This window comes from Panthera leo, chromosome E3 (genome assembly GCF_018350215.1).
Source record: "Panthera leo isolate Ple1 chromosome E3, P.leo_Ple1_pat1.1, whole genome shotgun sequence".
NCBI classification, from domain to species: Eukaryota; Metazoa; Chordata; class Mammalia; order Carnivora; family Felidae; genus Panthera; species Panthera leo.
In genome coordinates, this window is record NC_056694.1 from 39,379,959 (window position 1) to 39,404,302 (window position 24,344).

Below are 24,344 nucleotides of genomic sequence, written 5' to 3' on the forward strand. Positions count from 1 at the left end.
CACAACAGCACTGCCGGGTGGCCTGTCACCCCAAGGACTATCCCCACTCACAGCCACAGTCTGTGCAGCTTTTATTTCAATCAAGAAGTAATCAAATCTATATACAGTCTAAAAACAGTAGAAAAGGTGAGTAAAAAGGCCCACAGTCCATCTGGGGCAGGGATGGAGGGTGGGCCGGGCGAGCATCGTACCTGGCACCCAGCGGGAGGGGCTGGGCACTGTCTTGGCGGCGACGATCACAGGACCAAGCAGAGGGAGGCTCGCCGGGCACAGGGTGGGGAGGGCACTGCCTGGCCAGGTGAACCTGTCGGTCTGTCCCCGCAGGGCAGGCAGTGAGCGCCCCTTGAGACCCCTCATGTGGCCAGCCCGGTTGGGACAGGCCTAGGGAGGTCCCAGAGGAAGCCAAGACTGGTCTGGATTCTGTTAGCAAGTCCAAACCTGCAGAGGAAGGGCTCTGTTTCAGCTGCCCCTCCGGCCACGCCGCCCCAACACCACCTGCCATCCACACCTGCCCTCCGGTGCCACCGACCCAAGGCTTCTAGCTCCTCGCCCCCCGCCCCCTGCTCCACACACGCAGCCCCTTTGGAAGGCCTGAGCCGAGGCACTGACCTTCACAGTGCTGTCCACAGCTCCCGAGAAGAGCCGGCCCCGGGACACGGCCAGTGCGGTCACACTGCCCTGGTGACGCAGCAGGGTCTGCGTGCAGATCATGTTGTCCATGCTCCAGACCTGGGGGCACACGGGACATGAGGGCCTGCCCACCTGGGCCCAACCGCCCACCGTGAACCTCCCACCATCACTAGGTCCGCACGCACCCTGAGAGACCGGTCATAGGACGCGCTGAAGACTTTGGTCTGGTCTGGCGTTGAGATGACCGCCAGGGCATACACAGTGCCGACGTGGCCTGTCAGGGTCCGCACCTGCTCCTTGGACTCAATGTCCCACACCTGAAGGAATGGCCCAGGCAGGTCAGAGCCACGGGCTCCGGAGAGGACAGCGCCCCGGAAGCAGGCCCTGCCCCTAGGTGCCCGCCTTACGTGGATGAGGTTCTCGTAGGTGCCACAGACAATGTGGTGATTCGTCACAGCGATAGAGTAGACGCTGCCGCCAGATGTCTGCAGGACGTGGATGCAGTCGAGGGTCCGGATGTCCCAGATCTACGGACAAGCTCGAGCCCGTCGGTCCCAGGCCCGGCACCTTCCCCTCAGGGCCTCTGGACGCTAAGCAGCCCGCTCGTCACCCAGGATGTGTGTGAGGGTCTCCCCAACCCGGCGGCATGGGGGCAGGGCAGACGGAGCCCCCGGGGCTGGCCTGGGCAGTGCCGGCCCGGGGGTCTAGCCTAGTGAGGGGTCTTCCCACGCGAAGCGCGTGCGGACGCACCTTGATTGTCTGGTAGGAGCCGCTGTACAGGTAGCTCTGGGCAGCCACCAGCGCCCGCACCCAGTGGTTGAGGCCCGTGAGCTCCTTCTTCAGCTTCAGTTCAGTGCCCACGATATCCCAGACCTGTGGGGACGGCCACGGATGCAGGCTGGGGCGCGGGGGTCCGGTAGCCCGCCGCCCCACATGTGCACACGCGAGGCCAGCCTGACCTTGATGGCCTTCAGGGAGCCGCTGAAGAGCATGTTGTGTGAGGAGACCAGCGTGCACACGGGGTTGTCGTGGGCCCGGATCGTGTTCACCTTCTGCAGGTTCTGGATGTCCCACACCTGGCGGGAAGGACGACAGGAAGCCTCGGGTCGTGGTGGCGCGGCGGGCCTGGGGCCCCCGGAAGCCGGTGCGGCCCAGGCCCCTCCCACCCACCTGCCGCGGCCCCACTCACGATGATGGTGCAGTCCGCTGAGCCGCTGTAGAGCTTGCACCTGGGGGAGCGGAGCCAAGGGGTCAGGGCAGGAGAAGCCACCGTCCTCGCTGGTGTGGCCTCGCCAGGCCAAGGGAGCACCAGCCACCGGGAAGCCACCAGGAACCGGCAGCTCGGCCGGGTTCCTCCTGCTGCCCCGAGCCCTCCGTCTTCCTGTTCCGGCGAGGGAACCTTGGGGGTAGAAGCCTGACCCCGCCGCCTGCCTGGCAAGCGTCCGACAGCAAGCTGTGAGGTAACTACCCCTGTTAGCGCTGCCGACGGCCAAGCTGCTGCTTTCCGGGAACGCACGTCTCTCCCTCTCCTGCCCACAACATGAAGTCCCATGACACGAGACAGGAGAGAAGGTCGAGAGGGGCTACCCTTCTCGGGCGAGGGGGGAGATGGGCAGGCTACTCTGTGGTCCTGTCCCCAAGCTGTGCCTGAGACTCTGGCTACAGGCCAGCCGAGCGACGGCTGAGTTCCTACCTCCCCGAGGCGCCCCAGCTCCGGGGCCACACACTGTGAACGTGGGGGCCTGCGTGCCACCACTCAGCCATCCAGCCCTGCTCAAGGATGAGGGTGCCCCGCAGGAGAGGTAGACACAGCCAGCTGAGGACACATGTGGCCCGTGGGGGGAGCAGGGCGTCTCCCGTCCCCGGCTCCACGTGGGTACCATGCATGCCCGCACTCACCCCTGGATACAGAGCGCCAGCACAATGCCATCGTGGCCTTCTAGCGTCTTCTGGCACTTGTAGGTGGTACACGTATCCCACACCTGCAGAGGCCACGGTCAGGCTGGGTCCCAGGAGGGTCAGCCCAACGCCAGGGGGCAGCATGGTGGGAATGTGGAGGGAAGGTGGGCGCAGGCAGGCCAGAGCTGGCATAGCTTGGCAGGCAGTGCCCATTGCCCCCCCCGCCCCCTGCCGCCACCAGGCTGTAGACCACCTCCCTGGGCAAGACCCCACTCACCTTGATGGTCTTGTCAGAGGAGCCACTGAAGAGCAGGTCCCCCATGGAGTAGACACACAGACACCAGACGGGGCCCTGGTGGCCCACAAAGGTTCCTTTGCACTTGAAGATCTGTTGTGGGTCATAGGCTGCGGAGACGGGAGGAGCTGGTGAGGGCCCGGGGGTGCCCAGGGGCAGCAGAGGGGGCAGCGGCAGGCCCGTACTCACATCCGAGGATGCCCGTGTTCAGCCGCGCGTTGATGTGGGACAGCTCATCCTGCCAAGACCAAGAATAGAGGGCATGCTGGCTGTGGGTCCGCGGTCCCCCTGCCCCCACGCGGCAGCAGCCGCCTCCCCCAGCACAGACACTGAACCCTGACAGCGGGGTGGCGGGGAGGGGGGCAAGCCTCCTGTTGGCGCCTAGGCCGAGGGCCGGTCCTGCGTCCCCACCCCACCACCCCCCCACCTCGCACGTGGCCCCCTCCCGCTCACGTTCAACATGGACGCATCCCTCCGGAACTCCATGAGGTCCTCGCTGAGCTTGCTCTGGTTTTCGTCCAGGACGTCTGAGTGGCAAGGAAGAGGGTGTCAGGGACCGGGAGGAGAGGCCACACCCCTGCCTTCTGGGCCGCGCCCTCACCGAACTTGAGCTCCAGGCTCTTCTCCAGCTGGTCAATCTTCTCCGAGAGCTTGCCCAGCATGGAGCGCAGGAAGGCGATCTCCTGGTCCTTCTGGGCCAGCGCCACATGCATCTCGTGGAAGCGGTCGTCCGTCTGCTGCAGGAACTCCTTCAGGCCCTCGAAGCGGCAGGTCTCCAGGTGTGTCTCATACGTGTCCTGGTTCCCGATGAATGTGCACCTGGAGACACAGGATGGCTGCCCTGCCCACCTGCCTGCCCAGTGAAGCACTGCCCCTGCCCGCCCCCCCCCACCCCTCCCCACACCTCCCACCTGCTGCCCACCCATCCATCCTGCTCCCACTCAGCACCCATCAGGCCACTTTGGGAGGAAATCTAGTCCTTCTGCTCCCAAAGCTCCTTAAGGGCTCTTCCGCACCCTTCGACAGCCTCCCGGCTCCTGCCTCTTCCCCCCTCCCACCGCCCCCTGCTCTCTACCCCACTCATGATGGTCCAGCCGCCCGAAGCCCTCATGCTAGTCTGTGGCTCACACCCACACATGCATCAGTTCTCAGGGAACCCCCCTTCCCTGACCTCCCAGCTCGCCGACCACTCCGACCCCTCTGCGTTCCTGTGGGGCTCAGGCCTCTCCTTCACGGCACCTGTACCTCAGTTTGTAATTACATAGCCGACGGTGAGGCTCCCGCTAAGGTCCGTCTCCCCAGGACCCTGGCTGTCTCCCCAGCGCCCAGCACACAAGCAGATCTCAACAAGGGTTCGCTGAAGGAGGGACTGTGAATGCCAGCCCGGAGGCCCCGCCGCCCCCGCCCTGCCCGCCCACTGGCCGGGGGCAGCCCACATGCCCACCCCCGCCCACTCACCCGTACTTGGAGTGGGGACACTTGATGTGCTCACACTCCTTGAGGTGGGCCTCCAGGTTCATCTTGAGGAGGGGCGGGCAGCTGGGGTTGTTGGGGCACCGCACAGGCCTGTAGTCACAGCTGCCCTCGTGGTCCCTTTGGGAGGCAGGCGTCAGTCCCCAGAGGCACCGGCTCTCAGCACCCCTGGGAGGGGTGGGGGGCGGGGGCCGAGGACAGCACTTACTTCCGAGCGCTGAGCTTGATGGTGAAGGGGCACCCTCGGGGATCCACCTCAAAGACGGCAGGCTTCCCGGCCCCCGCTGCCCGGCAGCCGTGCCTGCAGTGGATGAACAGCTCCCCGATCTGCTCGGCCACCGCGATGTTGTTCACCACCACCGTCAGCTTGGCGTGGTCCACAGGGCACTTCTCTGGAGGGGAGGGCGTGCTGACCTCACCGTCCACCTGGCTGTCCCTGCCCCGGCAGCTCTGCTCTGAGTGCTGCGACCAGGCTGCGCTGGGGGCGGGCTGTTCCCTGGTAAGTCCCAGTGTGGCAGGCCCGGAACGGGCTCCTCAGGCTGGCCGCACCGAGCCTCTGTCTGGGCCCTGATGCACCCATCTACCTGTCCCACTGCCATGCCCGAATCTGGATGGGGGCACAGCTGGGCCACCAAGGGTGACCACTGGGTGAGCAGGAGGGACCAGAGGCCTCTGAGCTGACTCAGGAGTCTGGGAACAGGGCAGAGGGACCTGGGGCAGAGCCTGGAGACGAACTAGCCCCGGGCCCAGGTGCCCAGGCCTGAGAGGGTGAGGCGGGGGGCCCTGATGGCCAAGGCACTCTTGCTGGAAACAGCTGGTGCTGAGGCCAGGAGGCCCGAGATGTGGGTCTCACCGCTTCGCCCATCAAGGTCCGGAGCCCGGCCTGAGCGCCCCGTGGCAGAGGCGCTGGGGGCAGGGCGAGGGAGAAGCCACCATGTGCCGAGGGCATGATCAGTGCTGGGCCTGGGCTGGGACCTCTCCGGAGGGACCCTTCCCAAGCGGGGTAATGAGGTCAGCTGGACCTGGGTCTGGGGAGGGGGGGCCCTACCTGACTTCAAGGCGCATCTTCGGCAGAAAGTGTGCTGTGGAGACAACGGGTGGGCTTGGGGCATGGACACAGAGTCGCCCCCACCCCGTGCCCACCGAAGAGGGCAGCCCCGGGGCGGCCACGCCGGGCCCCGTGGTGGCGCACGTGTCAGGAAGGGAGGGGTGGCCTCACCCCGCACGTGGTGATCACGGGGTCCTTGAACACGCTGCAGCACAGCTGGCAGCACAGCTTCACCGACGGCTGCTCAGCAAACACCAGGGGCTCCTAGAACCGGGCAGGGCAGGGTGAGGGGGGGCCGCCGGGGCGCAGACGGCGGTGGGGGGCGGGGGCGGGTAGCGGCCGAGAAGGGCCTGCCGCGGAGGCCTGGGGCCGGGGGCGGGTAGCGGCCAAGAAGGGCCTGCCGCGGAGGCCTGGGGCCGGGCCTGAGCGTGAGGGGACCGAAGCAGGGAGGACCCCTCCAGCCGCGCCCTTGGCTGTGCGCACCTGCTTCTCTAGCGGTGATGGAGACTCGAAGACCCCACTCGGGCGCCGCCCTCACTTCCCAAAGCTGGACCCCGGGCAGCCCACGGGAAAAGGTGCCCGGGGAGTGGGGGGGGGGGGGGCGCGTAGGCCAGACCTTCCGCCCCTCGAGGGGCCGCCTGCTGGGCGGACACACCTACCGGCTCCTCCTCCTCCTCGGGCAGCGAGAACGTGGAGCGCAGGGACATGCTGGACTCCGAGTGCAGGGAGCGGACGGAGATGGCCGAGTCGGAGCGGCGTGGGGTGCTGATGGGGGGCTGCGGCGCACAGGGACAGGCGGGCCCGTCAGCCGGTGGGGAGGCCGGGGCCCCCTCAGCCCGCAGAGCCGCCGCCTGTGCCCAGGGAGCCGATGGGGCGCCCGGGCCCCCCGCCGGCCCAGCGGTCCCGGCCCTGTGGCTGGGCCACCCGCTCCCGTCTGCCAGCTTTCTTTGTGTAAATGGAGACGCTTCCTGCTATTCAATTCCAGAAGGACACGCTCGCCTGGCCTGCTTCCTGCTTCCCGTGAGGGAATGCGGGCTGCACACAGGGCACCTCCATCAGCCAGTCCCGGGCCGGCCTCCACGCCCGGACTGCCAGAGGAAGGGAAGGCCGGCAGAGGCTGGGGGCTCCACATCCCCTTGGGTTTGGCTGCCCGTCTGGCTTCCCTGGCTGGGGACACGGGGCCGGGCCACTGAGGCTCCCAGGGAAGGCAGGGACCTCCCCACTGAACCCTGGCCAGGATCCTCAGAGGGAGGAAGAGCCATGGGTGCCTGCCTCTGCCTGAGTCACGGAAGATGGGGATCTGGGGGAGCCCGGGTGGGGAAACCGTCCCCTCACCCCCCGCCTTGGCCTAGAAACCCCCAGTAAAGATCCTGTAAGAGCCACTGCTCCCCACCCAGCCCACGGGCTTCCTCCTGGTCCCGGCCACTCTGGGGAAAATCCCCTCCCGGGCAGCCATGGGTGAGTCAGAGGTCATGGAGGCCGAGGCAGGCGGAGCCAGGGAGTGGGGTGCAAGGTGCCTGCTTTGTGCTTAGAGAAGGCCTAGTGTAGCGCCTGGCACACAGCGCATTCAAGTAATTAAAAAAACACTGTTTCCCTCAGTATTAAATAGGAAACGAAGGCCTAGCAGCCCGGCATGAGAAGACTCGGGTCCTGGGGGCTGGGAGGACAGGAGAACCAGCTGGAGTCCGTGGGGCCACCACACTGGCGAGAATCCCGAGAATCCACAAGGGGAAGCAGAAAGTGAGGCTCTGCAGAGGTGAGCAGCAGGAGGGCCCGAGCCACCCCCTCGGCCAGGGCAGCTCCTTGCTTCTGACAGGCCCAGAGCCCAGCGACACGGTCCGGTGGCCAGGCAGGCAGGGGACAGCCGCTGTGACCCTGGCCACACAGCCTGGGCACTGGCAGCCAGCCTCGACTCCACCCCAGCCCCTTCCTCACTCCGCAGAGCCAGCGGCAGGAGGTTCTCTGGCTCTCCCTGTCAGCACAGCCCTCGCAGGCCCGTTATTATCCCCCGGCTCCGGCCGCCCTCCTTCCAGCCACCTGCTCAGGGGTCCCGCCTCCACCCACCAGCCCACCCTCCAATCCTCTACTCAACAGCAGACAACTTTAAAAGCGGAAATGTGATCCGTTACCCACACGCCTGAACCTTCTGTGGCTCCCATGGCCTTCAAGACGGAGCTGAATGCGCTTCGCCCCAGCTCGCAGGCTCTGCACCCTCCGGCCCCACGGCTCCTTCCTCCTCCACAAAGTCCTGCCACGGGCGCTTAGGCCTCACGACGTCGACATACCGGCCCTCTGTCTCACCAACCCACCGTAGCCCGCAGACCGGAGCTCAGGGCGTGCCTCGGGGTGGAGCCTCCCCTTCAGCTACCCCTGGGACCTGGCCCTGGGGAAGGACGGCATGGCCGGAGGCCGTGGGGAGAGAAGGGGCCATGGCACAGACCTACCATGCTATCCTCCTCGTCCCGCGGTGAGTAGGCGAGGGTGCTAGAAGAAGACGGTGTCCTGCGGTGCTGTTTGTACGTGCTGGTCCCATCGGCTGCCAAGAAGAGAGGGCGGGGTTGCCACGAATGTGATCTGCAGGGGCACGGCTGGCCCCCGTGGCGGGAAGTGGGCTCCCTGGAGGGACGGGCCCGGTGGGGACAGGGGCTGGGCCGGACAGGGGGCTAATCCCCTCTGGGAAGTCTCCTTGCCCCCCACCCTCTCCCGAGTCCTCCTTCTTGATCTGAGGGCCACTTGGCTGGGGCTGGGCTCGTGGGCAGCTGGGAGCCACCCGGCTGCATCCTCAGCCCCCTCCAGGGCCGGGCAGGTGGGGAGGGAGGGCACAGCCTGGGGCCAGCCCGGCTCAGGTGGTCTCCAGGGCCTGTCCTCTGTGCCTGGAGCTCCGGAGCCCCCGACAGTCACAGTCACACTCCCAAGGCAGGCTGAGGGTGGGGTGGAGGGATCATCTCTCTGACTCTGCAAGGTGCCAGCGGTCTGACCCTGGGGCTGCCCTGTGCCCAGCTGAGGCAAGAGCCCAACATCTGAGTGATTCATCTGGAGGGTGCCTGGCACGAGGTGGGATGTCATCTTGCTTGGCCCTCAAGGTAACCCTACCAGTGGGCGGGTCCTCTGATGTCCTCAGTGCCCAGAGGAGGAGACAGGGACAGAGGCCTGAGGCCCCCGGGCCGGTGTGTGGTGGGGACTGACAGGCAGCCCGCTGTTTGGGTCTGCTTGTCTCCCAGCTGTTCCCCTGGCCAGAACCTGGAACCACCCTCGGGCCTTCTCAGCCCACTCCAGGGAAGGCGTTGGTCAGGAGTCCACGGGGAAGCCAGAAGCCCTGGAGTGGCCCCACCGGCCTCAGGCCCACCCAGACCCAGACATCACAACCAGCCCCAAAGGCATGGATTCATGAGTCGGGCTTTAAGCAGCTCCCCTGTCACTGGGCCTCAGTTTCCCCATCTGTGAGAGGGGCCGGGTGAGGTGACTGTTCATACCCAGTCCTGACCCATCCCTGCCACCGATGGGGTTGCTGGGTAGGGCGAGAGGGAGACAGACTCCCATCACTGTCTGATCCAGGAGCGCGGGACTACCGTGACGGGGGCCCCTGCAGCTTCTAAGAGTAAATGAGGCGTTGAGGAACAGTGACCTGGGTGCTTGTATCAGGGGAGACGTTTATTTATTCTCAGGACGGAACATCTAAGAAGGAAAAGGGGCACTTTTGGAGCATCTGATTGAGCCACCCTGGGGCAGAGGGGCCAGTGTGAGCACGTGCGCACAGTGGTCCTGTGGCCTCACGGCTGAGTGCGTCGAGAGGGAACCCCGGAAAAGCAATTAAAAATCGGCTTCACCTACGAGGAGCAGAGTACCAAAAAGGCAAAGGAACAAAGTCCATCCCTGAACCCCCAGCCCTGACAAGAGAGGCAACACACCCTCACGACTCAGGGAAGGAGGTAGTGCCCCGGGCTGTTAGCCCCTCACAACCTCCTCGAACACACGGCCCCGGGGTTGGAACCGGTCTGGAGAAAGGACACCGCGAGCACTTCTTACCACCTACACGTGTCCAGCGTGGCCCCCAGTCCCGACCTCCCGGAGGCTGCTAGGAGCCCAGGGCGGGGATGAACCAGAGGACACTAGGATGAGGGACAGGGAAGGTGGGGCCGCCCTCCCCAGAGGTAACGGGTGAGGCCCCGGGACGGAGGTGTTGGGATGCCCGGGGTTGGGGGGGGGCGGGGAGGAGAAGGATGCGGCAGCAGGGGCGGGGGGCGGCAGGCAGCCTAGGGCCGACACCGATGCCCCCTCCTGCCCCACCAGGACGTGCCCGCAGACCCCAGTGGGAGTAAGGGACGCCCAGATTCTGCCCAACCCGCCCTGGCCTGGGCTCACAGGCTGGCTCACCTTTTGTGATGGTGGTGACAGCCGAAAAGGCAGGCCCGAAGGTCGTTTCCATTCTGGTCTGGACAGAGAACAGATGAGACTTGGCATCGACCCCCAGCGAGGATGTGTACACACACGTGGACGGGCACCGACGCGCTTTCATAGCACCATGGTCACGTGCACGCGTGAGCTCACGCGGACACACGCGGCACAGGCCCTCCACGTAGGGAGGGGACTGCTCTGGAGGCTCTGCGGGGACCCCGGCACACGAGGTGAGCATGAGGGGGAGACCCTTCCCCGTGAGGTTCCCGCTTACCCCGGCGGTGACGTCGGCAGTGGGAAGGTTGGCGGGCCCCCCGGAGAAGCGGTTGTAGCGGGCGCTCTTGCCCGAGCTCATGCTCTAGAGAGGCATCTAGGGTCCACGGGCAGCGTCTCCTGAGGGGGGAGCACAACGGTGGTGGGGATGGTGGCCCGGACTCGTCAGATTGGCCGGCGCTGACCCATGCGGCCAGGCCTGCTCTGGCTGGTCCGCTCCGGGCACACTTTGGCCTCTCCACCACCAGTGCCAACAAGGGCGGGTCCGTGCGGGCAAAGTCTCTTTCCCTCCTCCCATCCCAGGTGTGCACAGGCCCAAGGAAGGGAGGAGGCCCTGGGGGCAGGCAGGCAGCTGGCACTCAGCTTTACCTTCCTTCAAGGCTCAGGCTTTTGGAAACGCCACCAGCTCCGCCCCAGAGGCGGAAGCCCCCACTGTGCTCTGCCCGAACCTCTGGGTCTGAGGGCAAGTGTCCCTGGAGCCAAGACTGGGCTGTGGTGTGGCACCTGGGGCGGGATCAAGCCGTGTGCCTGCTTCCTACCAGGTAGGACAGTCCCGGTCCTCAGGATGGAAGGACGCTGGCCACACCCCAGACGACCTGTCGGTGATGTACCTGGGGCCCAGCCCCTCAGAGCCTCATCACGCAGATAAAGCCCCTTTGGGGCAGGGGGAGGAGATGAGAGTCCTGATCCCAGACCTTGTGCAGGTCCAACTGTCTACTCAGGACTCACAGGCTGAGGTGGTGGGGAGAAGGCACAGTGGGTATCATCCTGGGCCTGCAAGAATTACTCCCCCCACCCCACTCCACCCAAGACGAGGGGCCTGGCCATTAGAGAGGAAAGGGGACCAGCCTGCAGCCCCGATCGTGGATAGCCTGGGGAAGCCACCCCACTGCCAGGGCGACGCCCACCTTCCCCGGGGCCCTCCTGGGGTCAGCGTCCACGGCAGGGTCCCTATCTCCCGCCCGGAGTCAGCTGTAGCCGCGAGGCCCCAGCTTTAGGCCAGGCTCCCCGCGAGGAGGAGCACACGTGAGCTCTCTCCCCAGGAGACCCCTGGGAGGCCACAGCGCGGGCTCATCACCTGCTGCTAGACCGGGCCAGCAGAACGAGTGTCGGGAACTCCCGGGGAGGCCGGCACGTCTCGCTCCCGTGGGGCGCAAGGGCACATGCAGGCTGGGGCCCACCCTGTGCTGTGAAGGCCCCCCACAACTGAGGGGGCTCCGGGTGGAGGGGCTGCTGAGCCATCTGGCCGTGTATGCCTCACACACAGGCCACAGCCACTCGGTGGTCCTCCAACCCAACCTAGGGGTCTACGGGGAGGGGCTGGCTCCCGAGCCGTGTGTTCCCATGCTGCGCTGCTGAGCTGTCACAGCTCCCCCATCTTCTCTCCCACCTGCCCCTTTGAATACCACCTGCAATGCCACCGCCCCCCCGCCCCCAGTCTTCTAGACTCGGGCCTCGGTGCGGTGGCTGTCAGTCCCCACACTTGGCCCTGCCACAAGGCACCGCCACCGATGCTCTCAGCGCCCTGGGGGTCCAGGTAGACCAGGGGATGGGGGGACCCCAAGATGTTGGCCAAAGCCTCCCCCTCCTGCCCATCACTCCCCCTGCTGTGACTCAAGAGACTTGGCTGTTAAGTCCCAGACCAGGCTCTCCGGTGGCTTGTCCTCATGGGGGAGAGGCAGGGACTCCCGAGAGTGAGCAGTACCAGGCCCTTGGTGGAGGTGTGGCTGTAGTGGGTCCAGAAGCCCCACCTCCAGTGCCGCTGCTGGTCTCCACGCTAAGCAGGAAATCCTGGGGCCACCCTGCTTGCAGCAAGGACACCCCGGCTGGGGTGACGTAGGAGCTCCAGGACTCACCTTTTGGGAAACCCAAGGTCGGCTCCCGCCTGGGCACCACGGGGCGTGCCAGGAGGAGGCTGGGGGTGGGTCACGGGGAGGCAGCCGGCCCACACTGACCTGGATTTTACAATTCATCTGCTCCCTCTGCCGCAAGCTCCCGAGGCCCAGCGGCCAGCGGCTGGCTCCAGCGAGCGGCTCCCGTGGTCCAGGCAGCCGGGACCCCAGCAGGGACTCCCCCCAGGACGGCGGCCAGCACGCCAGCCCCCCGTGGGGCCTGTGTGCCTGCTGCTCAGTCTGAGGGAGCAGGCGTCTGGCTCTCCCTCACTCTGAAGTGAAGTAAACAGAAAGGCACGCAGGGCAACATGCAAATCGGCTGGAAAGTCCCCTGACAGCCAATAGCGGCCAGGCCGGCAGACACACAACCCGGGGGCGGGGGGTGGGGGGGGTGGGGGGGGGGATGTACAGACTGGCCAGAGAGCAGAGTGGAGCCAGGGAAGGAGGGAAGTAACTGCTTCCCCATTTACATGGTTTGGCCTGCACTCCCAGCCAGGGACCCGAGGCGGGGGGAGGGGGGGGGTTGCTGGGCTGCAGCCACCGCCTCCCCCAGCTGTGCACCCCCAGATCACAACGATCAGACCCTACCCTAACTAAGCATCCTGGAATTGAGCAAGATGCCCTGAGCCTTCAGCCCCGCTCCCCCAGGGGCTGCATTTTGCAATAAGTCTTCGCCGGTGTCTCCCAGCTCTGTGGGCCCAAACCCCAGAAACAACAGCACAGCTGCGTACGCCCCCCACCCCGCTGGGCCCAGCTGTCCGGGGGGGGGGGTATGCCCCCGCCCCCCAGGGGTAGGCCTCCTCACCACCCCGCACCAGGCCTATATGCAGGCCGACAGGGAGTTGTCAGCTCGACAACTGGACACTCCCATACTGGGAAAAGCTATGGACTGAGCCTGCCAGGCACAGCTCCCCTTCCCTCCCCAGCCGAGTCCCCCCACCCTGCCTGCTCCAGGTGCCTCCGCAGAGCCCAGGCGAGGGACACAAGGACCGTATCTCTTAAAGAGAAAAAACCGCACACAGGTCCTGCTGGAGATGGGGCTTCAGGTGAGGCTGGTGGGAGAGTGGTACCCAAGGTGCCCGGGGTCAGTGCAAAACCAGCTCCCCTGCTTGAGCCTAGGGTCAAGGCCCAGGGATCTCTGTCCACCCAAGTCCATGTCCAAAGGGCCCCTGGGGCACACTCCTTGCCCGACAAGGGAACGAATATCCACCTATAATGCCCCAGCCCCTCTTCAGGAAAGCCCCCCACCAGCCCCATTCTCTGGGCAGCCTACACCAGAGAGCAGGCCAGCTCCCTTGGGAACCCCTCCCCACCCCACCCCCTGGAGGGAGGCCAATGGGGTCTGCTAGGCCCTCACCCTTGGGAATGTGGGACAAAGATCCCCCACTGTGGTCCCTGTGGCTGGCAGCCAGCAGAGTGGGTAGTGTAGGCTGTAAATGCTGGAGTGGGACGGGGGGGGGGGGGGGGGGGGGAGACGACAGTGGGATGGCCAGAAGCAGGTCCTTTGAGGAGTGGGCGTGGTGGGGTCCCCTCAGCAGCATGTGCTGAGCCAGCAATGGGGGTAGGCTGGCCCTGGAAGCACCATCAGGCCCACATTTAGTGGTGACTGCCCCAGGGTGAGCATGGGTGGCCAGGACACCTCAGCCCTGCCTGGCACAGAGCTGTGGGTGGCCACCAGACTGCAGCCAGAGCTCCAGATGCAGCCCCTGGTATCACCCATGGACCACCCAGCCCCTGGGTCAGCCCCCACTGGCCCCCTGGCCCAAGCCCACGCAGGACTGCCAAATCCTATGGAAACAGGCTGGGTTGCCATAGCAAAGCCATATACACCTCTCCCAGCAGTTCCCTGATGTCCCCTTAGCACGTCTTTTCCATCCCAGATAGGCAGGGTGTGACGTCAGGGCTCCCCCTAAGCACCTCAGCAGGCCCAGGTTTGAGGCCTGCCCGGCCTCCCTTCCCTCCGAGCACCCAGCCCTGGACTCTGCCCTCACCTTCCATCCTTCCCTCTGTGCCCACAGTTCCTAAAGGGTGGCCTCAAGGTTGCCAGACTGGACACCCGTTGTGGCCTCCTCTCCCCAAGGCTGTGTCCTCGCACTCCCCACCCAGCCTCTCCAGCACCCATGGGTCCCTCTGCTGGAGGGAGGTGTACACCTGACACAGCCTGGGGGGCTCCTAGAGAGCTTCCCAGAGGAAGGGGCTGCCCAGATCCAGAGCAGGGAGAGAGTATTCTGGAAAAAGGTGGTGTTTGGCCTCCTCTCTGAGCACCTAGCCGTAGGGGCCACTTTTACCTGCCCACACCCTTCCTCCAACTCAGCGTCTGGGCCAACCCAGGCTGCAGAGGCACAAGGGGGAAGCAAGTCCCAGGCTGTCTTAAATCAGTGAGTCTAAGGTCAGCCGGCTGGCTTAGTTGGAAGGGCGCGTGACTCTTGATCTTGTGGTCGAGAGTTCGAGCCCCACGTAGGGTGGAGAGATTACTTAAATAAATCAAACTTAAGAAAAAAAAAAAATCAGTGAGTCTAAACTTGTGGAGACAGGTCCTGGGCCTCTGCCCAAGAGCCCAGGGACACCTTGGGCCCGGGCTACACCTCCAGGCCGCCCTGGCTGTTTCCGCCTCCCTGACTTCCTCTTTCTTGGTTCCCTACAGAAGCTTGGGGAGTGTGCACAAAGTCCCAGCCGGGAGCCCAGCCTGGACATGCAGACATGCACCAGCCCACTCCACTGTCCATTCCATGCCCTTTCAGCCCAGGCTGTGGTACTACAGTCTTTCTGGCACATTCCTTCAGTCCCGGTTTCCATGAGGGTGCTCCTTCCCCGGGGGATAGCCGAGTACCAGGTCTCCATGTGACCTCAGCACTGGACTCCAGGACCGCTTTCTCCCTCCTCTGCCCCACCTGACCCCATGTCCCTCCAAGGAACAACCGAATTTCTTCTGTGGAAGGGCCAGCACACCGGGGACGCCCTGGGGCATCTACTGAAAGCTGAGGGGTTCGGGCCCCTCTACGAGGGTACCTCCTGCATAAGCCAGCCAGATGGCCCGGTAAAGTCCTAGGAGCCGACCCAACAGCAAGGCCAGGCCAATGGGGACCCAAGTTCGGAGCAAGTTATGTCCTGCTGACCCCTCCCAAGGCTGGGCATATGCTGGCACACTTCACTTATGTGCTTATACTGACCCCTCCAAGTGTTCCTTATGGACAGCACGACGGTCAGGCCACAAATGCTGGACTCAGACCTGGGTTCAAATCCCACCTCTGCCACGTAACAGCTGCGTGACTTTGGGCAAGCTGCTTGCCCTCCAGGGCCTCAGATTTCTCACTCGTTAAACAGAGTGGATGTACTCCCATCTGAAAGGAGCTGCGAGAGGCGGGGCAACAGTGAGGGCTCCACCGACAGCAGCCCCTCTTCGAGAGTCAAGAGTAGAGGCCGGGAGGCCACCCCAGGACTTAGAGCCCACAAGGGGTCACGCCGCGGCCAATCAAAGCCCTGTTGTGCCAGCAAACCGAGGAGCCCATGGTGCACCAAAGCCAGCCACACACCAAGCCGTTCCGAGGAGCACCACACCGCAGAGCCCAGGCCGCCTGGAGCCATCCAAACAGGTCAGGCCCTTCAACCACATCTCTCCCATTTCCCAAACTCCTATTTTGCAGCTGGCCAGCCGGCCAAGGTTCGCACCCACTGCATGCCAGTCCCTGTGAGGGTGAGAGGGCACGTGGTGACAGCTGAATGTGAGTCTGACCTTGAGAAGCTAGGGGGCCTGGTAGGAGAGGTAGACAGAGGCTCGGGAATATTAGTAAGCCCCATTCGAGCTGCCAAAGACCCTTTTCTGTGGATTCCTGTCCCAGCAAAGTCAGTACCTCAGACTGTGATCTTTCCCATTCATCTCCAGAAATGTTGTGTGTGACACACAGCCACAGTGGGGGTTGCTCCACAGGGACCCCTCAGGAAGGAAGACATCCCCTCCTTCCCAGATGGTTACCTCCCTCAGCCAGGTTGCCAGGATCCCTGCTTCCCCTGAGAGGGAGCTTCTGGCTTCCTGGGGCTAGTGCAGCTATAACATGCAGGAACCTTGACACACAGAGACCAGGGATTCCGGAGAAACGTGAATGCCCAGAGCAATGCAAGTAGGGATGTATGACAGAGAGGTAGTGCCTGCCTGCCGCACAGGCTTGCGGGGAAGGGGTGTGGGAAGGGAGAGGCCCAAAGAGAAGGAATGAGGAAGAGGGAGGTCACACGCTTGGCAAAGGCCAAGGGGTGGGCAGCCCTCAGGAGAGGGGGCCTGTGTGTGCACGGGAAGGGGTGTGAGGGATGGGGAGAAGGGTGAACAGTCTGGGCAGCTTGGAGCTCTAGGCAAGGGAGGCAGCAAAGCAGGGTGGAATCCCCAGCCCTACCCTCCACCCCTGTCCTGCCAAAGCAGGGTGGGATCCAGCACAATCGCAGCCTCAGCTCCAGCTGAATGCCCTGGACTTGTTCAAGGCAACGAGGCCGGAACAGCCAGACAGCCTCGTCTCCCACCCCCTCTACACACAACCAGGGGCTCTTTACCGGCCTTGGATCTGATGCTGGCTCTCCTGTGCTCGAATCCTCCAACAGCCTTCCTTGCAAGCACAATACAATCCCTCCACCATGCACTCTGGTGTGGCCCCGTGGACTAGGCCTCTCACCCGTCTGCCAGCACTCACTGGCGCACCAAGCCCTTTCTTGCTCTGGGCCTTTGCACACCTTGCTCCCTCTGCCTGGCATGCTCTTCCAGCAACTTCCCAAGACAAGCTGCTTGCTGTAGGCACCTCCCCCCTCCCCAAGCCACTCGAGAGCGCCCCGTACTCTTTCTCAGCGCCCTGTTTCTCTCATAGCACCTATCACAACTCTTTAGGATTCTGTGTGTACTGTCAATCCCTCCCCGCTCTAGATGGCCGGTTCTCAAGCCGGGGTGTGTGGGGTTGGGGGAGGATTTTGTCCCCCAGGAGACGTTTGGCGGTGTCTGCAGGCATTTTGGGTTGTCAAGACGTGGGGGTGGGAGAGGTTACTGGCATCTAGTGGGTGGGGACCAGGGATGCTACTCAACATCCTACAAAGCACAGCAGAGAAGGATCGGCGAGAAGTGTCAACAGCGGCCGGGCTGAGAAAAGCTGCAGAAGAGCCTACGAGAACTGGGACCCCGGCGGCGCTCAACGAACGCAAGAAAAAGGAATGAATAAAGAAGGGGAGAATGGGGCAATGGGGCAAGCGACGGACAGACGCCGAGACCCCGGCCCGTGTCGGCCCCGCCCCCCCAGGCCCGACGCCTCCGCGGACCCCGAAGCGCCTACCGCGCGGCCCCGAGGCGCGAGCCCCGGGCCGGGCGCGCCGCGCGGACACTCACCCGCCCGCGGCCGCCCGGGAGCGGCAGCGATACCCTCCCGCTTCATCGTGCCCCCGCGGCCGCTGGCCGGGAGACAGACCGGACGCGCGAGCCGGAAGCGCTGAGGCGCTACGCCCGCCGGGACTTGTAGTTCCCCGTCTCTCAATGCCTGGGTCCCCGCCTCACGCGGGGCTCTCCAGAAACTACGAATTCCGGCGGCTCCGACGTCGCGGGGCGGGATTGGCAGCTTCAGAATCACTCTATGTTGCAGATCGGAGTCTGATTGGTTCTGTGCATCTGTCGCTCACAGTTAAGTTCCAAGGCCTCTGCTAAAGGGAGAAGCTTCGCGAGTCTGGTCCAAGAGACCGGGGGCGGGTACTTCCGGCATGATTGCCCAATCGCAGAGGTGGGGCACTTTCTATAAAAGCTTCAGCCTCGCGCGCGTGCTTTCTTTTGGGAATCCAGTGGCGGCCGTGGGCGTTTGTCTGTGCGGACGCTGTGAGTCCACGTTAGGGGAGGATCTGGGCCCCGAATGGGGCTGAGGGGTCCTCCAGGGCCATCTTCCGCCGGGGCTCCGCCTCTGTCTTCAGCGTTGTAAGCGTTCCTTGCTCCGCCCCCCCCACCCGTCCCTTTCTGTTGGGAAGGTGCGACTCCAGACCGACTTCTCTCCGCAGGTAAGCCTGGGCCGGGCTTGGTTTCCCCTCTGCAGCTTGGAGCCTGTGATGAATTGCTTTCGTTTCTGACACCTCGTATGAAAACTGCATGTGCAGTCTGATTATTTTGCAAGACTGAGGCTTCAGGGTGCGCCCCCTTGACAGGAGGGGCCGGTGTGAAAACATCTCCAAAAAAATCGGGGTAGCGGGCTTCTGTCTACATTTCGGCTCTGTGTGTCTGACTTTTAGGGCGGTCGGTGACGTGGTTGGAGACCGTGGACGTAAATGAACGTCAGCCCGGGGCCTGGTGGTAAGGCGGGAGTCCACGTCCGTATCTGCGGCGCTTAACAATAAAGCAGAGGTGGTGAGTTGATGGGAGCGCAAGTGTCTTTATTTTCGCACGCGTTTGCTCCCCAGAGGACTCCGCGGGAGGACTGGCTCGTTCCGTGGCAGTCTTGGGAAAGGGTAGAGAAAGATGGATGTTCACACGGTGACCTTTCAACTATTGGGATGCCTTCTCGGTTTTTTGCCTGTAAGAGCAGAAATCCCGGGGCGGAGCGGGGGTCTTTGTCTTAAGCAGGTGAGGAACTCTTCCTCCTCACCGGCCACAGAGCACTGTTTTCTGTTTCGTTGGGTCTTGCAGAGGGAAGTGGACATGAACCACCCAACCACCTAGGTTCCCCGTGCTCCCTAGACAGCAGCCCTAGTTGAGGGTACTACCCTCTTAGCGTTGTCTTCAACCCGTACTTTGCCGAGGGCGCAAGAAGGGGATTTCTTGTAACAGAAGAGACCGGCAGTCCAGAAAACACAACTTTATTCACCAGGACTGAAAACAAAGACTCTTAACCTAAAGACCTATGAGCTGGAGCACACTGCCAGCCTCCTGGCTTGACCTCACTCTGCACAGGCCTCAGCTGGGCTGGCAGATCTAGTTTCCCTGACGGTTTCTGATTTCCCACATGCCGTTCGTGTATTAGAAAGCCGCAAACTTGGCGTCCTCCAGGCAACACGAGAGGAAGACCCTGCTGATGTTTGAACCAGAGTCTCTGAGTGTGTGGGCTGGCAGCTTTGGTCCTTGGGGCACAGATGCATGATTGGATGTGCAGCGAAGCCCTCTGCCCCAGGCACGGACAGGAGTCCGGCCTTTCCCTGCCTGGGCAGCGGGTGCCGCTGAAGACATGGCTTTTGAGGGGTTAGGCACTGTACACGTGGCGCTGGCACTGGGGTCCAGCCTTGAAGCTGGGCGCGTCCAGGAGAGGGCAGCAGAGTGCCGTGGCAGCAAGACCAGGCTCCCCGCATGGGCTGTACATTGTGGGGTGTCTCCTGTACGGGAAGCCGTTGCTTCTCCATCAAGGCCTTGGGGGCAAGGCCCTGAGTCAGGGGCTGCAGACCCACTGGCTCCGCGAAGCCTGTTGGAACTGAGGCTCTAGGGAAAGACGAGGCTCTGTCTGGGAGTCCCAGAAACGGCCGCCCTGGAGTTGACTGCCAGGTGACCCTCTGTCCAGCCTTGCAGGGGCCTCCCAGAGGATGTGCAGGGGCAGTGCCCAGTCAGGTTCAGGGTCTGCAGCAGGAGGCCCCTCGGCCCTCCCTCTTGATGTAGTCGTGCAGCCGGAAGCGAGGCTCACTGGGGACCTTCATGGAGCGCTGCTTCAACTCCCTGTGGGGCAGAGGGGACCATGGGACGGCTTCCTCCACCAACAGAGAGATTCAGACTCTGGGGTCTGGAGGATCTTCCTGATGGCTACCAGCACTTACTTTGCTACGGCTGTGAAGGCCAAGTCTACGTTGAGGCCCGTCTTGGCGCTGGTCTCCATGAAGGGCAGCCCGTACTCCTGCAAACAGCTGCTGCCAGCCAGGTGGCAGCCTGGTGGAGATAGCCCAGGCCCTGCAACCCCAGGGACGCTCCCCGGACACCCACCCCACCCCGGCTCACCTTAGCCAACTTCTCCCCATCCTCCCTTTTCACCACACGCTCCTGGGCAGAGTCCACCTGGCGTGGGGGGGGGGGGGGGGGTTCTTGGTGAGAGCTGGCCCAGGGCTTACCCTACCACCCCTGCCCCCATACAGAGCCACGGTGGAGAGGATGGGCTGGGGTGCCCACCTTGTTCCCCAGCAGCATGAGCACCACGTCCTGTTGGGCGTAATCCTGGATCTCCGTCAGCCAGGCCTGTGGGGGAAAAGCTGAGACCAGGCTGGAGGCTGGCACTCTGCTCGCCCCTGGCCCCTCCAGGCCTCACTGCTTGGGGTGCCTGTTGGGCTCTGGCTAATAGGAAGGCCCAGAAATCGAGGTCCCTGGGTCCTGTTGAGGCACCCTCGACAAGCACCTTACCCAAGGTGTTGGACTGACAGAGCTGGAAGGTCCTCAGACTCCCTTCAGCTCACACTCCACCTGAGCCACCAGAGGGGCCGTCTCCCTGCAGTCGGTAGGGTCCTTAGCCCCCTGGGACCCTAATGCCATCGCGGCCTGTTCCTGCCACCACCACCAGGAAGGAAGCCACTGACCTGGATATTGTCAAAGGAGGCCTTGTTGGTGACATCATAGAGCAGCAGCAGTGCTGGGGGCAGAGGACGAGTGAGGACACCTCCAGGGCCCGCCACAGCTTCCTGTCACCCACACCCACACGCATCACAGCCTCCACACTTCCTGCCGTGCTCCTGCCCAGGGCACCCTCCTCCGTGCAGAAGCCAGGGAAACCTGACACCCGCGAGGGCACAGCCTCTGACTCCCCGGGACTGGCATCCCCCACCCACAAGCTCACCATGAGCATCGCGGTAGTAGGCGTGGGTGACGCTCCGGAACCGCTCCTGGCCAGCTGTGTCCCAGATCTGGAGTGACAGGCACAGGGCTGCCGGTTTCTCCTGGGTGCTCACCACCCTCGACCCTCTGACCCCCGCTGCTCCCCACACCACTCACCTGCAGCTTCACCTTCATGCCATCCACATCCAGAACTTTGTTCTGAAATAACAACCAGCCTGGTCCAGCAACCAACAGCTAGAACAGTGCTGCCCTCCGGTGGGGAGCTCGCAGCTTCCCCCCTCACCGCGCCTCCTGCACCTCCCCCTGGTGAGCCCCTCCTGGTAGCCCACTCCCACCCTGGAGGCCCAGCACCTGCTCCACCAGCTCCCTGCCCTTGAAGGTGACTTACACCACCCACCTGGTCAGTCTCTGAGTCCTGTTGCTCCCGCCTCCCCCCACTCCCTTCCCTCTGCCAGCTCCCCTCCAGCCCAGCCCGGCTGCCCACTTCCCCCCTGTGCCTAGCCATAGCCAACTTCCTAGTTTAAGAGCTGCAGCCCCCTGAGGGCGGGTCCCAGCGCAGTAACCACAGAGCCTGAAACTGCCTGGTACACAGTGGGTGCTCGTTAAATGTTTGCTGGCCGGTAGAGGTTCCTAGCCGGACCTTCCCGGTGCAGGGCTAGTGGCAGGGAAAGACCCAACCCCACGGTTCCCATCTGCTGTGGTGGGGGTGGGGGCCCCTGGCAGCTGGAACACCACCGCCCCCCTCTTCCCCAAGCTCCTGCTGTCAGGGTGCTTCTGGGTCTCCAAGGAACCAATGGCACAGCCATCTGCTGGGCTGAGGCGGGGGGGGGGGGGGGGGGGGGGAAGGGGGGGCTGGGAAGGACACCCTGCCTTCACTGGCACTCTGAACAGGGGTGTGAACCGAACAGCCTCACCTCCCTCGCCACCTGCCCCAGAGCCAAGAGGGAGGTGAGAAGGGGGGAGATGGGCCCAAAACAGGCCAAGGACCATCTGTCCAGGGTCAGAGCTGCCCCCTTTCGGCACCTGAACCCTTACTTCATCTCAGAAGACTTGAGGGGACCTGGACCCTCAACCAGGGTAACCCATGGCTCCCCAGACTGGGAGGAGCCCCCTTTCCTGTTCCCAGAATGGGCCTCCCTCCCAGCCTCCCACCAACTGGGTCTAATTAAAGGGTGAGAAAAAATGCAAATTTGGGATTTGTCTAGAACACACCAGCACCTTGGCAAGGCAAGAATTTAGACTGGTGACTCGAGGTGGGGGCTGGAATGCTGCCACCCTCCAGGCCTAAGGCCGCAGCCCTCAACGTCGCCTGCTGACTCCACAGGCTGCTAAAGGTGCCAGGTGGGGGGAAATGAGAGGGAGTTGAAGTCCAGGGGCACTTCCCTTCCCCCCAGAAGACCCCAGGACACCCCTCCTGCTGGGGGCAACCTGGGAGGGGGCTCTCGAAGAGGGGGCAACAGCCAGGCGGCAGCACTTCCCGTGAGCCTCCTCACCCAAGGGCAGGGACCCGCCCCTGCTCCCAGAGGGGGTACGTGCTCCACACCACCTGTCTTCCTAGGTCCTTTGGCAGGCTTCCTGGCACCTCTGTACAGAAGGACAGTGATGTTCGCCTTCCAAGTGAACATGGGCCTTGAGTGTCCTCTCTCAGCCATCACCCGGGGGGTGGGAAGGCACCACGGCCCACCTACCCTGAGGCACAGAAGGTAGCTCCAGGCACAGGGGTGCTCTCCCCGCTTCAATCAGATGCAGCCCTCACCTGTCTTCAGGACCCTTAGGGGGTCAGGAGGTGTAGTTTGGTGGGTAAGGCAGCCCACCTCAACCACCTGGGCCCTGAGAGCCGGGTGGTCCACACAGGAGCTCGAGCTCCACCCTATGAGCCTGTTGGTGTCACGGGGGTAACGGAGAAACCAGCTGCCCAGGGGGGTTGCGAGAGCCCAGTGAGCTGGTGTCAGGGGCCCAGGGCATGGCTGGGCCAGCTCAGTGCTTAGGACGTGAGCTTCCACTCTCACCCGGAAGTCGATGCCCACAGTGGAGATGAAGGTCCCTGCCAGGAAAGCCCCGTCCTTGAAGCGCACGAGTAAGCAGGTCTTCCCCACGCCTGAGTCCCCCACCAGCATGACCTGGGGCGAACAGGAGGGTCAGAGGTGTTAGGGACAGAGGGGACCAAGGTGCTGGCCCACCCAGAGGGGTGTCTGGCCTTCCCTGCGCTGGCCCGGCCAGGAGTGGAGGAACCGGTCTCAGGCTCACAGGTTCGGCAGGACTTGGGGGAGACATAGCAGCTATGGTGGCTGCCAGCCTAGACCTCCAGGCTCCCACCTCCAGAAGGTTCTGTCCCCTCTTGAACAGTGGCCCAATTCAACCAGTGAGGAGTGGGGGCAGCTGCCTCCATCCAGGGTCCTACCCAACCCACCCCCAGACCCTGGACATCATGCTTGATCTGGAAGGAAAGCATGTGGGGCTTGGTGGGGAGCCGAGTCTGGGGATTGGTAGCTGGAGACCTTCTGAAAGGCCTGCAGGGGTCTCTGTGCCAGGGGCTTCTTCCCATCCCAGTAAGACTCTGGAGGAATTTGCCACATGGGAGTCAGATCTTGGTGTGACGAGGGGCCTGGGTCAGGTCTGTGGAGCAGGAGGGGCAGTCAGGTCTCCCCCCTCCTCCCCTCCCCCAGCCTGCTGCCCAAGGCTCCAAACCCAAAGACAGTCCTGACAACCCCTCCACGATTCACAGGCTCCTGCCGAGGGCTGAAGAAGGCTCTAGTGCTCCCTACCCAACTGGCAAACCTCTTCTTAATCTCCCCCGTCCTCCAAAAACAGAAGCCCCACAGACCCTGGGGGTGCGGAAGGCAGCATATGGGAAATGGTGAGACTGGGCCCCGCGCGGGGGCGGGGGCGGGGGCGGTGTCATTCGGGACCCGGGACGGAGCACCTGCCAGGTCTGGGACCCTTTGTCCAGCCCTGCCAGCTGTGGCGTTAGGGGGCAGACCTTGCCAGCTGTTGGGTATCTGAAATCCGGGTCTGAAGGCTGTGTGTGTATGCCATGCACCGTGCCAGCTGCTGGATGCCGCTCCGGCGGGCTCCCCGCCGAGGGTCCGCGGGGCCCTGCATCCCCTCCCCGACCTCTCCCGGCTCGGCTCCGGCGGAGCGCCACCTGCTGCGCTCGCCTGGGGCGGGGGCCGGCTCACCTTGAAGGCGACGTCGTAGAAGTCGCCGCCGCCAAGCGAGGGCCGGCCGGGCTGCGGGGGTCCGTTGGGCCGCGCCTGGGGGCCGGGGCGTGCAGTCCCTGGGCGCGCCGGCCGGGACCCGTCGGCCGCAGGCAGCGCGGAGGCAGCGGGCCCGCTGGCCCCCTTCCTCTTGGGGGTCTTCTTCCTGGACATGGCGGGCGGGCGCTCAGGGAGCTCCCGCTGCAGCCGCCGCGCCCCGGGCCGCTCTGCTCCCCGCGCCCGCCGAGCGCGACACGGACCCGAACCCGTCCCGCGGCGGCGGCGGCGGCGACGGCGGCGGCATCGCGGGCGCCAGGCTTCCCGCAGCCCCGCCCCCGCGCCCCACAGCCCGCAGCCACTCAGGCCCGGCCTCCCCACGTCGCCGCCAATGGCCGCGCTGGGGCGGGGGCATGCAAATGAGCCGGCCGCCCTGGGGCGGGGTCACGAGGCGCGGGCACTGCCCTATAGGTGCTCCGGGTGGGCTCGCGTCCGTCCG

General features: G+C 64.3%; 2 protein-coding genes and 1 non-coding gene across 8 annotated transcripts; 1 reads left to right on the forward strand and 2 right to left on the reverse strand.

Moving 5' to 3' along the window:
* Nucleotides 1-54: 54 nt before the first annotated feature.
* Nucleotides 55-17,364, reverse strand: TRAF7 (TNF receptor associated factor 7). Of its 3 annotated transcripts, XM_042921415.1 has the most exons (22): nt 17,262-17,362; nt 11,969-12,177; nt 10,015-10,133; nt 9,720-9,777; nt 7,790-7,881; nt 6,005-6,121; nt 5,517-5,609; nt 5,346-5,379; nt 4,506-4,689; nt 4,283-4,417; nt 3,426-3,643; nt 3,278-3,351; nt 3,014-3,062; nt 2,807-2,934; nt 2,530-2,612; nt 1,820-1,859; nt 1,590-1,706; nt 1,381-1,503; nt 1,038-1,157; nt 816-947; nt 610-729; nt 55-438 (listed from the first exon to the last, which is right to left on the reverse strand). In XM_042921415.1, the coding sequence occupies exons 3-22, from the start codon at nt 10,093-10,095 to the stop codon at nt 424-426; spliced, it is 2,013 nt and encodes a 670-aa protein (XP_042777349.1). In that variant the 5' UTR covers nt 10,096-10,133; nt 11,969-12,177; nt 17,262-17,362; the 3' UTR covers nt 55-423. The 3 variants fall into 3 exon arrangements, with proteins under 3 accessions (XP_042777349.1, XP_042777350.1, XP_042777348.1); XM_042921416.1 differs by lacking the exon at nt 11,969-12,177 and having other exon boundaries at nt 4,289-4,417; nt 17,262-17,364; XM_042921414.1 differs by lacking the exon at nt 11,969-12,177 and having other exon boundaries at nt 17,262-17,364.
* A 590-nt stretch (nt 17,365-17,954) lies between these two features.
* Nucleotides 17,955-18,037, forward strand: LOC122210404. The gene has a single exon (XR_006198050.1). It is a non-coding gene; the product is annotated as a small nucleolar RNA SNORD60 (small nucleolar RNA).
* Nucleotides 18,038-18,690: 653 nt separating this feature from the next.
* On the reverse strand, nt 18,691-24,096 carry RAB26 (RAB26, member RAS oncogene family). Of its 4 annotated transcripts, none has more exons than XM_042922603.1 (9): nt 23,831-24,096; nt 22,661-22,771; nt 20,808-20,849; nt 20,653-20,719; nt 20,396-20,448; nt 19,995-20,060; nt 19,827-19,883; nt 19,649-19,725; nt 18,691-19,550 (listed from the first exon to the last, which is right to left on the reverse strand). In XM_042922603.1, exons 1-9 carry the CDS (start codon nt 24,020-24,022, stop codon nt 19,448-19,450), a joined length of 768 nt encoding a protein of 255 aa, XP_042778537.1. In that variant the 5' UTR covers nt 24,023-24,096; the 3' UTR covers nt 18,691-19,447. The 4 variants fall into 4 exon arrangements, with proteins under 4 accessions (XP_042778537.1, XP_042778539.1, XP_042778538.1 ...); XM_042922605.1 differs by having other exon boundaries at nt 19,649-19,735; XM_042922604.1 differs by having other exon boundaries at nt 19,649-19,738.
* Between the last annotated feature and the right edge of the window lie 248 nt (nt 24,097-24,344).